Here is a 16,323-nt window from a genome sequence, read left to right on the forward strand (position 1 = left end):
TTGGGGATTCATGATTCTCAAAACTTGCAGAAAAATGAGACAAGCTGACTGGTGAATAGTCAACATCAGAACACTAGACCACATTTACTGTTCTCTCACAGCCAACAGTGCTATAATAAGTTAATTGCTATGGTACATTTCTAGGTAAGTGGTTTGATGGTTCTCGGTGGGTTGGACACATGAGTAAGCTCTATGATGGAACGTATATTGATTTGTGTAAAAAAAAAAATGGTTGGGTGAGGGCTGGTGGCTTAATAACATTTGGAATTTATTGGCTCCATTCCAGGCATTAAATTCAACAATGCAAATTATCCTTTGTCCTGTATTAATATTAGTTTGTGGATTTATGCTTCTCAAACCTTTTAGACAAATCAGGTTCTGACAAGTGTGATCCCCCCCCAAAAAAACTACGATAATAACTTGAGGTACAGAATAAACCATTTCTGCGCTGCAGTACTAACAGCAAGCCAGAGTGTATCTGTGTTCATCTCACTGCCTCATCAATCCCTTCTACCCAACACGCTTACTACGAGACAGCATGTCATGTGACAGACTGACCCCCATTAATACGTGCCAACGAGCAACTTGTACCACGCCTGAGACGGCAGCCTGGCACTGCTGAGCAGCTTACACCTGAGGCTCAGGGAAGGAGCCAGAATGGCTGCATGCCTCACCCTTACATGCATGTGGGTCCAAGGGGGGTCTCTGGTAACAGCCCGGCACATGACAATATGCCGTTGACCGGTCCCACAACGAGACGAGATGGGAACAAATTGGGTGAGGGAGAGCCAGGGGATGAAGGGGCTGCTAGAACGATGCCCCTCAGGAGCACTATGCATATTTTATCACTGTTTCTATTCAGACGCTTCTAGGTTTACAATCCTTTCCAAATTTATTCCCCCCATCTACATCGTTGTGGCTTGTGCTGTGAAATCCTCCAGTCCAAAATTCATAGCAGAGGATGGTAATAATGCACTCAGGACATTTGCTTATGGGATTAAATATGCAGCAATGTTTATCGGTCCACACATTGCGGTATCTGAATTATTTGCCTAATTCCGCTGTATTTGGTACCTGCAAAATTTAGGAGCGCATTTGAGTGTGTAGTGCAGTAGGAGGCTTAGCTCAGACGAGATTATTAATTCTCCCGAGGTTATCCTGCTAGCTGTGGAGATGTCAGAGCAGCCATCAGATTAACGCTTCCTTTCATGAGCTCCACACAGCATTATTTCTATTAGCTGGCTGTTTGGCAGCAGTGTGCTATGCCCAATCTGGCCACCAGAGGCACTAGTTGAGACAGCGCCGTTGAGCAAAGCTGAACATTTCTCAATGGCCTACCTAAGATGCTGCAGAATTTGAGGTGACTCGTTTTATTGCCTGTGGGAGGTGGAAAGGACAAAAAAAACAAAAGCAAAATGATAAGAGGTCAGGAGCAGCAGCGATTCTAATGTGAAATCAGATTTATAGCACGTTTTTATGACTTGTTCCTCTATGGGGACATGAAATTACAAAGCATCCCATACATCTTTCCACAAAGTTCTTACCTCTTTCTGATCATAACGTATAAAACTATTGAGAAATAAATAAGATTTATAGAAAAACCATGGATACCAAGGTTCTAGTACAGGGTTATTGAACAATCTAGCTCCATGTGATGGAATTTGCTGCATGGTCTGCCTGTGACATTTTCAGTCTGTACCGATGCCAGATTCGCAGAGTTCACAATTCAGACTGCTGCATTTACGGCTGGGCTGGCATCTGCGTGCCTGACCGCCTCCTCGACTGTCTCTAATAGGCTGTGACGAGAGACATATGATTCGGCTCCCCTGTGCCGGCAGGGAACAAGCCACTCCCAGACAGGGGAGCAGCTCATAGGGACCTGAGGCTGGCAGAATTTGGCTCCAGACACTCACATCGAAATAGAGACGTCCATCCTCCACACCAGACTGGTCTGTCATTGGCTACCTCTTGGCTTCCCAACCTCCCTGCTCACGTCCTACGCCCATAATCCTTCACTTTATTATGTGGCCCTCAGAAGGTCACTTTAGGGACTCGCAGCGACACTGGCTCCTTTTGCATTGTGCCTGGCTGGATGTGGGCTAGACTGACCCATTCATTGGATTAAGTGCCCTTTGTTTTGGATATCAATTACCCTACAGACTGCAGTTGACAGGTACTGTTGACTGAGAATTTCAGTATTCTTCACTGATGTATGAAGACTAAAATTTCAGCACACTTCAGATGAGAGTCATAAATCTGCCATAAAAGAAAATTTTGCTCTAGGACCACATATTTCACCCAGACATCTGACATTCCATCTCAGGTGGAGCATGAAATGCAGCAGGGAGTCGACTCATTTCCCATTTTTTGCAAAAGAAAATGTCAGCAGAGTCTGTTTGCACTGTTGACATATGGAGAACATCCGGGCATTTTTCACAACACTTTTGCATAAAAGACACAAATTTAAAGACAGACATTCAATAATACTGTGTCTGAATATTAGACATCTGAAAAAAAATTCTATGTTTTCTTCATGTTCTACTGAAAACACCAGTAGTTGGTGCCATATACAATAAATAATAACAAGTATTTTAATTGGGCGGGGGGGGTTAACATACTTGGGCCAGTATTCTACCTTGCACTGAACCTGGCAGTCGCCGACCTTCCGGTACTGCTGAAGTGGGTGACAACACCCATCAAGACTCTTCTCTGTCTTGACAGAGGAATGAACTTCTTATAGCTGACTTACAACAGAGTGAAATAAAATGTTTGTATTCGTGGTTTGATTCCTGGAGAACCAGAACTGATTACTTCACTGATGATAACATGAAAGCACGTTGTAAGTCGCTCTGGATAAGGGCGCCTGCCAAATGCCGTAAATGTAAATTTATATTTTAAAATTGCAATTTCTGACTGCAAGTAGTTTATGCTTCTATCCAGAGGATGCCCTTTTCTTTATGCCCATGACCCCAAAGCCACTTCTGCATGCTAATGGGATATAACCCTGCCTGTCGTTGCCATACGCTGGCCCAAGCTTCAGCCATCTGCCCTGAACTCACGTGGATTCATGTGTCCTGGAAACCTGAATGTATACCTCAGGCAGCACTGCCTTGTCGTATATGGGGCAGCCTGCCCTTGAATCAGTTGTGTGCCATATGGGTAACCAAAGTCAAGGCTGGCTGGCTGGCATAGCTCATGTTAGGACCGGCTCTAGTCAGTTGGGGTGGATTGTAGGACCAGGGGGGAAACAATTGGTTCATCTTGCATGCTTTCAAATTGGACATTTTTAACTATTACTTTGGAAAAGAGCCCCCACATAGCTGCTCTACTCTTTCCTTGTATCTGCCCACCCCTTCTGTTTCTTTCCTTCTTCATTTTGTCATTTCTAGAGGAAGCAGTGTTGTGTAGAAGAGCTCGTTAAAAGTGGACTTCAGCAGTTTTTCGCTGGGGAGATCTAACGCACCCCACACTGATGGGTCTGGGCATTTTGGGTGTCTGAGCAACTAAAATGCTTCATTGTGATTACAGTGCCGGCCTGCCAAACTACACTCAGCCATTAAATTACCCAAGGCTCCTCAAACCTCACAGTTGCAGCATTGAAGTATGAATTTTGCATGCGGTGCGCTTATCCGATTCGACCGCATGGGTATCATTTCCCCTTATTTTTTAACTCATTTGCTTTGCACTCATCACATGAATGCATATTTAATGTCAAATGGCTTTCAAAAGTCTCTCAGATGGGACAAACACAAAGAGGACAGACACAAAGGTCAGACATTTCACTTACTTGTGAAGAGCACTAGGTGGCAGCTTTGTTTTCTCCATTGGCCCATAGCAGCTGGTTTTGGCCTCTGGGATGTCCCCAAACTCCTCCAGCATGGCCGCTGCTGCAGTGGTAATAATTCCAAGGCCATCCCGAACACGAGCTTCCAAGGGGTAGTCCCAGTCGTCGTAGGAGACAGAGATCATTCCTGAGGGGAACTCGTCTGGCGTGATGTCTGGATTCCCTGTGGTCAGACTGGGCACAATCCAGATGAAACCGTAACCTGTGAGGCCCAAGGAACGCCCCTCCTCCAAAATGTAGGCTGCCTCATCCTTGGAGCAGTACAGCAGGATAACCGGTGACTGAACTTTCTTCAGTTGGATCTGGCTCTTTGAGTCTCCATCCACTGCATCCAAAGTGATGGTGTTCTGTAAATCCCAGCCCACAAAGCTGTTGTCCACTGTGGTCTTGAGAATGGCTATGAAGTCCTGGTACCCAGGGAACTTGCTGGTAACTATGGAGAAGACGTGCCAGTCATACTCCTCCATGATGTTGAGCATGAGAAGAGCTTCCTGCTGAATGGAGGCCCCAAACTGGAAGAATGTGGACTTCACATCCTGCCAAAGAAGAGAGAAAAATCACTCAAAAACGTATTGCTGGATTTCAGACGAGTTATTTCGAACAGACATTAATAATTGCTTACAACAACAAAAAAAAGAGGTATCAAAGTTTATCAGACAAAAGTGCTCACTCCATTATCACAAAAAAGACATTATGCAAGTTCTAAACTTGACAAAAAAATTAAGTGTCATTAACACGACCTTCTTTCTGCTGCAATTTGACTTGCGATTCCTCAAACTCATGTAATGTTTGAGAAAGTAACTGTGTAATTGCATTAACCACAGCCCATTTTATACCCAAAGGATCTAGAGAACAAAGCCGCCGTGTCACATTTTAAATTGTTCTGCACTTCAAAAGAGTCCATTAAGCGACTACTACCACTTGGACAGCTTTGTTTGAGTCTGATATTGAGAGAATGACAACAATATGGCTTCAATCGAATCCTCCTGTTGTCAGACTTTTGCAGAGCACATGTCCTTTCTCAACATTGTCATCAAGATGTCCAAACACCTCAAGCTACAAGCGCGCAGATGTACATGTAATTCAAGACAATATAAAGATCCAGGTGGAGGATTGAGTGTAAGAACATCTCCATCATGTTCATTTGAGTGGAGGAGGGGGCGGGGTCTCTTCTCTGTTGTTGCCAGTGTATTTTTGGAAAGGCTTATTTGACGATGCCAGTCAGAGCCTCCCACAGCATGGCACATCGACGCACAAGGAGAATGCAAAGAATGCAACGCATTGTAACACAGGGAGGGAGAATCTTAATACTTTTCATGTAAGAACATCCAAATTAGTTCACCATCAGCTTTTGGCACAGCGGTACAGAAGAAGAAGGAAGAGTTGGTCTGATAATGTCATCTTGCTTAAAAATAGCCTGCGCCATCATTTAATTTTGCGAGTTTTACAGTACGGCACATTCATCAGATGTGCTTCTGTGGAAGTCAGCTGTGGCTGCATTATCTTCTATCATCTATTTTGGTGCATGAGGTTTAATAAAATATGCCAACTGCATTAGTGCCACTGATTGAGTGTTGACAGCACCAGCTGTCGATGGGCTGAGCACTGGCCTGCTAACCCGAGGTCTCTCCACCATTTAGCCGGTCTCTCTCACTCAGCAAATATATGTACTTGAGTGAAAATTGCATGAAAGTTGATGGTTAATGCAAAAATAGGAGGGGGATATTTTGTAATCATCAAAAGTAATATAATGAGCATTGTAGATAAATGATTTGCTAATAATAAGTAACATTATTTCTTTTAAAAGAGTAAAAAGAACATTTATTACTTTTCCTGAGTAACTTGCCCAACACTGGGCACATTTGTAGGCCAATCAATTTATTTCTTTTCATTTGGGTCATCCAAAATTCATGAAAACCAAACCTATTATATCAAAGAATGAAATAATTTTATCTGCACTGAAAGATATTTTGAGCACAGCACACACAGAGATAAATCAGACATTTTGTGCTCACTGATGAAATATCAGCAGGTAGTCTGTAATCTAACATGTTGCACTGAAACATATCAATTCACAAAAGACAGATGACACAATAACATCCTTCCAGGAGATACGGATTTTAGCAAGTAGTGCAGTAGAATATAGTGGCATACGCATGTGAATGTGTCTAAAGAATGTGTCTGAAATGCTGGAAATGCTGTGTGAATGTGTTCAGAAAATATGACGTGCTCATGTATTCTGAGATCCATATCCACCCATATCCATGGGCCACCAAATTCTGAGAGTGAAGTGATTGTCATTGTGATACACTGCAGCACAGCACACGGTGACACAACTAAATGTGTCCTCTGCATTTAACCATCACCCTTAGTGAGCAGTGGGCAGCCATGACAGGCACCTGGGGAGCAGTGTGTGGGGACAGTACTTTCCTCAGTGGCACCTTGGCAGATCAGGATTTGAACCTGCAACCTCTTGATAAATGTAAATGTAAGCAGACTTGTAAATTAATGGTTACATTGCTGCCCTCTGTTCACTAATGGTGATGGATTAAATGCAGAGGACACATTTTGTTGTGTGCACCATGTGCTGTGCTGTGTATCACAATGACAAAATCACTTTCAAAATATGGATCCTAAGTTCTTCCATTGTTGTTTAAATGTAATTTCAGTGTGATGACATGAGAAGCATGTCTAATCTAGCTGAGCGCCATGCAAAGAACATTCGAGGGGAACATGCACATTCACCTCCTCACTGGCACCAGGAAAGTTAAATCCCCCTTTTCTCATTTTATATATAAAAATACATAGGCAGCAATAGCCATTAACACTAAATAACGCAAGTGCTACACATTAGTTCCTCAATGTTGCTCTTCTGTGTCACTTCCGTTCCACTGCATTCTTGGATGATCTGCAGCGCGTATGCTTGTTCATTGGATGAAGCGCATGAGGGTGGTCAAAATTACTGCCATTGTAGGGGGGACGGTTCCCGTAACTACTGAGGGCGTCTGATAAATGCCATAAATGTAAATGATTTTCACAGAGCTGTTACAGATGTAGCACAAGGGGAGTGTTCGCTATCGCTATTGTTTGCAATTGCAACATCAAGTCTGTCTTCAGGACTTAGACACATGCCAATTCTTGTATGTATCTTAAAGGAGACACTAACTACCCACCCAGCCATTTTTGATGACGTTAAATATTTCTGGCACCAAGAATATGACCTTTAATTTTGTTTTTATACCCCACGTTTCAAATAGGAGGAGCCCATGGGGATCACATGCAAAGCCTTGCCTCTTGACTATAGATTGATGAATTAGGGAATCTTACATTTGCAAAAAGTCCCAACATCCTACGACTTACAACAGCACCTCCAAATTATCCCCTTGAATGTCCTGCAATAAAACTGATGATTTCTCTTCTTCCAGATTGAAACCTCCTCCTCTTTGCCCTGAAGAGACGATTGTTTTCTAAAATGCTTCGGTTGTCTCATTTGCAGGGTAACGTAATAAAGCAGAGCACATCAAAGCGTCTAGCTGCAGGTGAGCACAACTCTCGGAAAATTGAACTTTAAACACTCTGTCATTAGGAGACAATTGAATTGTCCTTCAGTTGTATTACCATCAGCAGAGGGGGCAAATGGAAATTAGAGGGGTCTGTTATATGAACATATAAACCGCCATGGTCAGAGAGCCATTCCAGTCCAACCATCAAGGCTGTTAATCACATTAGCCTAGAGGAGCCCAAGGAGTGGGAAATGGCAGCCCTTTGCATTGTGTGTGTGTGTGTTGCAGAGTCATATCTATGGCCATATTATAGACTGGCCTGGCCCTGGGGCTGCCAAGCTTATAAACACACATCTCTCTAGTCGTTCCCCCCAAAGGAGCATTATCGCTTCAGAATTCCACTGCTTTTCAAGCCCCCAAGAAGGAAAGTTGAGAGGAAGTAAATGCCCTCGTAACTTAAAACAACCCCACCCCTTTAAATCATTTAGACACGTTTATTGCTGAAATGGTTTCAAAGTAAACATGTGACATGTTTTTTTATTCTCACTTACTATTCCTGTCCATGCTGTGTTATTTGTCATTTGTTAACAAATGCAGCAAATGTGTTAATGAAATATAATTAAACATGCAGCAAGAACCTCACCAAATGAACATCAATAAGAGTAAATTCACAAACTAATATTGCAATCGTATGAATTGCATGCTCTGATACATTGCATCATTGATCCAGGTCAATAGCCATTTTGTGAAAAAGTGCATTAAGCATTCAAAATGCAAATAAAAAAGGACAAGGTCCTGCATAAGGTGATCTCAGGATGGTGTGTCATGTGGCAGATGAGGCTGCAGGTGTGACACATCTGAGTGAATTTCACATGGATCTGCTACATAGGATTGCCACTGTTTTGCAGGAAGCTTGAATCAGACTGACAATTGCACTGCACCACATTTCACTTGACCCATTAAGGGATGGTCCTTCAGTAGGAGACAGGACTCCTGATTGCTTTGGAGAAAATTTCCCTTTTTAAAACGCCTCCAATGCAGGAATTATTGGACCAAAGCTAAAGCACCTCTTCCCCCCTAATCACTGACTGTGTGTTTTTTTGCGTTCCTTCTCACCATTGCTCCTCTGCTCCTGATTTTATCCTCCCCTTCACTGATGCTTTGCATGCCCCACTCCACCACCACCTTCTGTGTGTGTGTGTGTGTGTGTGTGTGTGTGTGTGTGTGTGTTCCCCACTGCAGTGTTGTCCAAGTCAAAGCTTTCAGAGTCAGCTTTATCAGCATGTTTTTGACTGATGAGAGGATAGACATGCACCAATAATCAATTGCAGGAACCAGCAAGCAGACAAACACCCCAATAACAACCTGGAACATTGCTCACCACCGCTGCGCGTGTTATCCCATCTGAGCGTCTTAATTAATACAATGGATGCGAGGTAATTTTATCTCCATATATCCTCAAAATTATGCACGGGCCACATGTTTTGCTTATTTTATAACTGAGACAGTTATGGATACAAAGGATTTGCAAATGCAGTATACCATGTGAACATTAAAAATGGTAGTAATTACAGTATACATGGTGCTGCATTCCCACTGGGAAGCCATGTATTTAACTGAAATAGGGAGGAGTCCATGCAAAGTGTGATTCCAAGATAGAGGAGCATATCGGTCCCAATTGTCCCAAAGCATTGGGGGCAAGCTGAACACGCCTAATAAATTTGCGATAAATGGGTTCATCCCTTTGCATGTCACTTCGGGAAGAGGAACTCTATTTATGATGCGTTCAGGACAGATTTCTCTCAATTTTTAATGAGATTCCTCACTGTGTATCCACCAGAGAGCAAGAGAAAGAGAGAAAAAGTGATGTGTGGTTGTCATGACGATAGACCTCTGTGAGTTACTGAACATTAGGCTATACATAATATCTGTAGTTATCGTGAGGCTTGGAAATGATTCGTTTTCTTTTTAAGTCATACCTAATATATAAACCTAACTTTTCAAACGAACTGAGACGCGCTTCTTCAGCTGAGCTCTGTTTACAGCATTCTTTTATTCATGTATCTCACTTTGTTTCGTAACTGTCTACTCTGGGATATCATTTACAAACTACATGAGCATATAACATGACAGAGGAAGCATGCTGTTTTCCGCGATTCAGACAGGATAACTTTATATTTTACACAAAACTCTAGTTCCGAAAAAAATGTTGTAAAGTTGTGAACATTGTAAATAAAAACTAAATGCAATGATATAGAAATTTCACAAACCCATATTTTATTCATAACATAGACAACAAATGTATAGAGATATTTTCTTGAATTTTGTAACAGCAGTACGTCTAAAAAAGTTGAGACGGGGCAATAAGAGGCTGGAAAAGTCGGTGCTCAAATTGGGCTATAAAAAGAGCATCTTAGAGTGGCAATAAAGATGGACAGAGGATACTGGAGCAATGGAGCAATTTCAGGAAAAAGTTCCTCAGCTGCAAATTGAATATATCATCATGTCACACAATATAATCAAAAGATTCCAAGAATCTGTCTGAAAAAACAAATCAAATGGCCGGAATGATTCTCTAATGGAAATCAGTACATGGGCTCAGGAATATTTCCGGAAAGCACTGTCACAGACGCCAGTTAAAGTGAAAGTGAAGGGATTGTCATTGTGAAACACGGCAGCACAGCACACGGTGACACCACGAAATGTGTCCTCTGCTTTTAACACATCACCCTTGGGGTGCAGAGGGCAGCCATGACAGGCGCCCGGGGAGCAGTGTGTGGGGACGGTGCTTTGCACAGTGGCACCTCATCAGCTCGGGATTCAAACCGGCAACCTTCTGATTAGGGGTCTGTTTCCTTACCTGCTAGGTGTCACATGATCACGCTCACACGACCGGGAGTGGTGCAGAAACGAGGTGACGCAACTAATTTAATTAGGACAAGATGGCCGCTCCCGGGTCGCTCAGTAACAACGTTCCTTTTCCTTGCCTGTTTTCCTGTCCTGCCTCCCTGCCTTCTCGTGTCCTGTTTTGTGTTTACACTCGCATACTAACGTCCATCGTTAATTCACTGGCCTCCTTCGCTTTCTCCACACCGGGGTTTTCATTGTACTGTCTCGCCTTGTTTTCGTGAGACTAAGATGCCCCCATCATTCAAAGAAGAAGCCGTATTAGAACATGATCTAGAAGCACCAATGTCTTCTCCTGTCAAATCTCATTTCAGATGGACTGTGACTAAATAGAAAACTGTTTTTATTTGCAATTTGCACAACGTTCCAACGTTTTTGTAATTAGAATTGGGAACATCTCTGACAAAAACAAGAAGCTACTACACTAACATGTAGTAACTTGAGTGTTGGTGGTATTAATGAAGTGATTAGCGTTTGGAGTGTTGGGTCTTCACACTTTTAGAGGTCTTGGAAACAATCCATGCACATATTTGGTGGATGCAGCGCATGTTCTGCAGGAAATGGGAACCATTGTGAGATGAAAAACCTCGACCGAGGATGAACACAGGGTCGGGTTCAGAAGCACCATCTTGGGAAATTAGCCAGGATGTCGTGAAAGCAGGATAACATTGCAGCTGCTGGTACAACCACTGAGCTAACTTATTCACGTTATCAACAATTAATTACCTACTTGAAACTGTTTGCCGCTGCTGGAGACGGCTTAAATAATTAAGTGCTTGTTGAAACCGGGACCTGAGAGAGAAGAGAGGCTCTACGCTGCCAAAAATAGCACCATAACAACATGCTAACTAACAAATCTGGGACAAATAAGCATGTTCATAACACTGCTAATCATCTAATACACTCTTCCAGGAGGGCAGGTCTGGGATTGGATTTCATGGTCCTGTTACAAAACACAGTGGAAATCAATATGGGGCTGTCATAATGCTTCAGAACTGATGAAGGCTGGACCGGAGAAACAGTGACGTTTACCTATTTGTGTTCTAACAGTGACAAGCACTTCATTTGGTCTGGTCACTGTGACAACGTAATCCTCTCCTACCTGGAGAGAAGCCTGTTGAGCTCAAAGTGAGACACAATGGAGATCCACAGCAGCCCATGGTTAACCAGTTTGTATTAAACAAGCAAATGTAAAATAGAAGGGAGGCAACTCTACTTTTCACACAAAACACATGAAGAATCTTCATGCAGTCTGAGGTGGAAAGCTCACATTGTATCTAGATGGTTTATGGCTGAAACCCACACTGCACCCATCTGAACAGAAATCATTTTGAGTATTCAGGCATTATCAACCAGGTATTAGATTTTCATTTGAACATCCACAGAAATGCCTCTCTGGCAAACCATCTCCAGGTCAAGGGAACAGTTGGATTGGTCAATTTCCTGATTGATACCATTATCTGGATGCTCCAAATGGCCATTTATGAAGAATTACTAATCCTTAATAAACGTGGTATTCAAATCGAAGGCTTTCCATCAACCTGTTCTTCCAATCAATCCATTCATCAATAAGGTCAAATCGATATGGCCATCACCAGCGAAGTTAATTACCTTGAAATTCACATTGATGGTTAAATAGCCACCCATTAGCTGCCTGAAATCGTGAAGCATAAACCATCATAATGTTCATTTAAATCACAGGACTGTCAAAACCAGCACGTTAATCATTGCAATTAAATTATAAATATAGAACGCATTCGATAAACGTATTGAGTCCACCTGCATTTTGTTTACTACCTGTGGGAGACAATCTCTACATCTCTACAAAGATGGGGACGGACAGTGAAGGACGATTTACACAATTAATTCATTTAGAAATGAATTGTTTTTCATCGTATGACAACAAGGTTTTTCATATATGACTAATATAATAATAATTTATAATAATAATTCAGAACCACATCTGTGGGGCTACAGTGTACATGTTCTTTGTCAATTCCTTTGTTAATTTATTTAAAAGATCCTCCCAAATGAGACGACTGCCTTTGTATGCATTGTAGGACAGGTATGCGTGATCTGGTTAACCAGGTCGATCCTGGTCCCCCTCCAGACCCTCAAAGAAAAGCACGAAGTCCGCATTCCAGCTCGGCGCCCGCCCTCCCCTTTTTGAAATCCAGCAGCAGTGCAGTTTAGTGAATGATTCGTTTTATTTGTATTCCGCTGCACTCGGCGCGCTGCGGCAGGCTGGCTGCGAGAGGCACTGCGAGACGAGCGCAGGAGAGAAGGGGGGCAGGGGGGCTGATGGGAAAAGTGGCTGGGCTCGCCGCTCGCAGCGCTGCAGCCGGGCTGATGGAGTTTAATCAAATCACTTCCACTAGAAGCCACATGATTAATATTACAAAAGGAGCAAAACAGAATAAAAAGCCCATGCACCTCACATCAATTATCCTTTTTTCTCCTTCCTCTTTCGTGTCTTCTTTCATACATACACAATGTAAAAGTGAAGGGAAATGACAAGAACAAGAAGTAATCAGATTAGAGAGAGGAACAGAAGAAATCATATTAGAGGGAATGTATGGTGAGAAGACTCCAGCCTGGGAAATCGCCTGTGATGTGGAAGGGTCAGTGAGGAATCAGGAGAGAAAACTTTGGCTCACAAAGTTCGAGATGCTTCAGCAGATCCGGGCAGGCCTGGCAGTAGCAGCTCACATCACAGCGATGAAGACAACACTGACAAGTCCAGAAAAGAAAAAAAACATTCATTCTTCTCTCCATCAAGTGCTCCTCTTCTTTAGTTAATTCTGATTGGCTGCCAGCAAACACTGCAATGTAACAGGCGCTTGTCACAGCCGAACAGCCAAACTGTGCCTCTGGGAAATGTCCATCAAGCTGTGTGTGTTGGTGACAGGTGAGCTCTGGGACGTTGAATGTGAAACTGAGGTGGAGCAGGAGAACCTCCTGCAGTCCCCACACCTCATGAAGGACGCTCCCGCTGGTCTGGAGTCAGCTGCCGGGGTCACGCAGCTTATAAAGCGCATCCTTACACATCTGTCCATTACTGCTTCCACCGCTCATAAACATTTCAGCGTCTCTGATGCCACCCTGGGCTATAAAGCTGTGCTGGGGCCTTTCTGTGCAAACCACTAAACAGATAAAGATTAAACTGAACACATACGACTGCATGTGGTGAAGGGGATTGTATGGGTTCCACCCTCTTATACAAAGTAAAAGAATAAAATAAAAGTAACAAATCACATTTCTATATCTGCTGAGTAAAACAGCCTTTAACAGCCTTTTTTTTTATGGCCGTAACTGTAGCGGTGTTATCGCTGTGCTTTTACGGTTCAGGTGTATGTGTGTGTGTGTGTGTAGTGCCGATGCTGGGAGATATTCCCATAGCTCTCTCACACTCACGGTTATCATGGCCAGAGATCAAATTTACAGAGTAAACTCAATTTTAACACTGGCTGGAATAAACAACTGTCTGGGTGTGCAGTTCGCCAACTCCTCCAAAAAAAAAAGCCTCGTAGATCTCTTGGGTTTTGTGTCCTTTTACAGTATTTATTCTGCAAAATGAGAAACCCTGACACACAATATCGGTCAGAGTAGAAAGTTCGCCCATGTCCCTGGTTCTGCAAACTCTACAAAAACCTTGGTCCATTCAGTAAAATGTTCAGCCAATTCTGGCAAACAATAGGTTTTGACTAAGTTCAGTTCAATGCACTTCTTAATGATGACTGCTTGGCACTTTCATTAATATTAGAGTGAAGCAGTGCAAATTTTGTATTAATTTTGTATTAAATTTTGTATTAACCAGTCCCTAGTTGCATCAGGAACTGTGTATGTATAACAAAAACAAAATTAATTCAAATTGGAACAGAAACTGCAACCCGTACAGTTTTGGTGCACAACCCTTTGGGACCTTATCAGAGATGTGCTATCAGATGATATTAGTTGTAACGGTAGTTGTATTAGTTGTAATTTAAGTAGTGTGATCTATATTATCTACTTTATTTTATTCTTTTATTTATTTATTATGCTGTAAAGTAACCTATGCTTTTTACAGCGAGCTTTTAATTCTTACCAGATTCTGCATGTTTAAATTGTTTTGTATTGACCTTGTCCTTATACCCATTTATAGACATTTGTCTCTTTCATGACAGTTTGCACTGCACATCCAGACAAAATAGAGGCAATGCAAATGAGACAATATAGTGACAATGCATAAAAAAATATGTCCTTGGATGTTTTTATTTTACAGATTTTAAAATGAATTCATGGTCTGGCTTTGTATGTGTGGCGTTTGGTGTACAGTTAGTGGACTAAATTGTCCATAGGTGTGTGTATGTGTGTGTGTGCCCTGTGCTGAGACACAGTGAGTGAAGTTAAATTAGATTATTCATTTTAGAGTATGTAGAGTATATTGAGTATCTATAGATGTAACACAATGCCCTGCGTTACATCTGACCAGTAATCTGACTTTGGTATGACCCAAACACATATCAAAAATGATTGGATTGTCATATTGATCCTGGCAAAAGTATTTTTTTCCAATGACGAGTGTCCATGATGACATGATGCACTGGACATCCATACATCCCTGATACCCATGCTGGGGTCGTGAACTTGTCAGTTCAACATCGGACTAGGCAAACCACATGATAACTCTGGATCCTGAGGGACTGATCCGCTGCCCCCTCAGAAGCTCTAGAGGATGGATCAGTCCGGTGGGTCAGCATCATAACGAGGAGTCATCATGGGTGACAGTAAAAGAAGGGGTACGGGAGACAAGGTCAAGCCCCTCTCCTGAGACTTGCCAACTTGGAAGTAAAACATGAAGATGTTTCCTCGTCCGTAATCAGGAGTCCTCCATGCCATATAAGGAATCGTTGTTGCAGATTTGAGAGAGATTAACTTTCCCAAAGTCACTTAGTGGTAAATGTCTATTATGACCAATCATCATTGCTTATATGCTTTTAATAAGCCAGAACGTTTAACAATCTGAGATTGTTAAAGCATCAAGGAAATCCGATCCCATTCATACAAAGACACATGGATTCTACATACCTCGATGCATTGCGCAACATTCGTATGGACAGTTGTCCTCAAACTGTGTCCGCAACGTGAGCCCATTGTTTCTGTTATGGCCATCGTAAAGATAATCGTTTGGAGATCTTATATAATAGAGTGCCAGCCATCTGTGGCCTCCCGAGCTGAAGAAAGTCAAATTTAATTGGGTCAGCGGCCCAGCTTTTCTGTCCTCCTCCACTGATCCTTCTTAGGCCTGCACTTAGGTGCAGTAGCACTATAGAAATTCCATGTTTTTTGGTGTGTGCCTGACCTTGCCTTGCCATTGCCCAGGCGCACCACTTTAAGTCTGTTTGCCGACTATTTAATCGGAGTTTCAGTCTCGACAAGTAAAGAAGGTGAAGTTGACTAATGTTCTGGAAAAAAAGAAAAAAAGTTGTTGCACTGTGAATAATACATGCTTTATTATCATTTTACCACTTTTTTTTTCCAGGATTCACATCAAAAGGGAGATGAGAACACAGGGAGAGCTGCAGAACTTGCTGACCTACTTTTCAAACCCCTGTTTTTTTAGAAAGGGGAGCTCAGTAGCAGAGTCCTGCTAACCGATCGACGGTCCGAGTTCAAGCCCCCCCCCCAAAAAAAAAAAACGAAACAGATACAGTAGCACATGCACCACATCATCCGTTACAAGATTTCTCGAAGCGCAGAGGCCTGCATCGCGCGTTTCAGACACATGCCATTAATTATGCCCCGCCCCCCCCTTCCCTTACCACCACCACCACTCCCACAGGAGCGAGCGTGCCGCCGGAATGCGCTGATTAACAGTGGCAACAGACAGCCGGGCAGATAGCATTTGGTGCGCCCGCCCGGCGCTTTACGCACGGCCTGCCGTATGCGTCTGTTTAGCAGGAGATTACAGGCGCCCTGACCTCTGCAGCCCGCGAGGTTTAGCACGAGTTAGCGTCACTTGCCTCCGCAACTACGAAACTGCACCAGGCTCTTTTGAAGTCACCAGATAAGATAAGCCTTTGATTGGCT

General features: G+C 42.8%; 1 protein-coding gene across 1 annotated transcript in view; it reads right to left on the bottom strand.

Annotated features, from left to right (window-relative positions):
* The window catches only part of grin2aa (glutamate receptor, ionotropic, N-methyl D-aspartate 2A, a), a 102,532-nt gene that overhangs the window by 38,912 nt on the left and 47,297 nt on the right, over positions 1 to 16,323 (bottom strand). The window contains exon 3 of the mRNA XM_028986081.1: positions 3,788 to 4,380. Coding sequence (XP_028841914.1) covers positions 3,788 to 4,380 — 593 coding nt within the window. The remainder of the gene's footprint in view (positions 1 to 3,787; positions 4,381 to 16,323) is intronic.

Source organism: Denticeps clupeoides, chromosome 7 (genome assembly GCF_900700375.1).
Source record: "Denticeps clupeoides chromosome 7, fDenClu1.1, whole genome shotgun sequence".
NCBI lineage: Eukaryota > Metazoa > Chordata > Actinopteri > Clupeiformes > Denticipitidae > Denticeps > Denticeps clupeoides.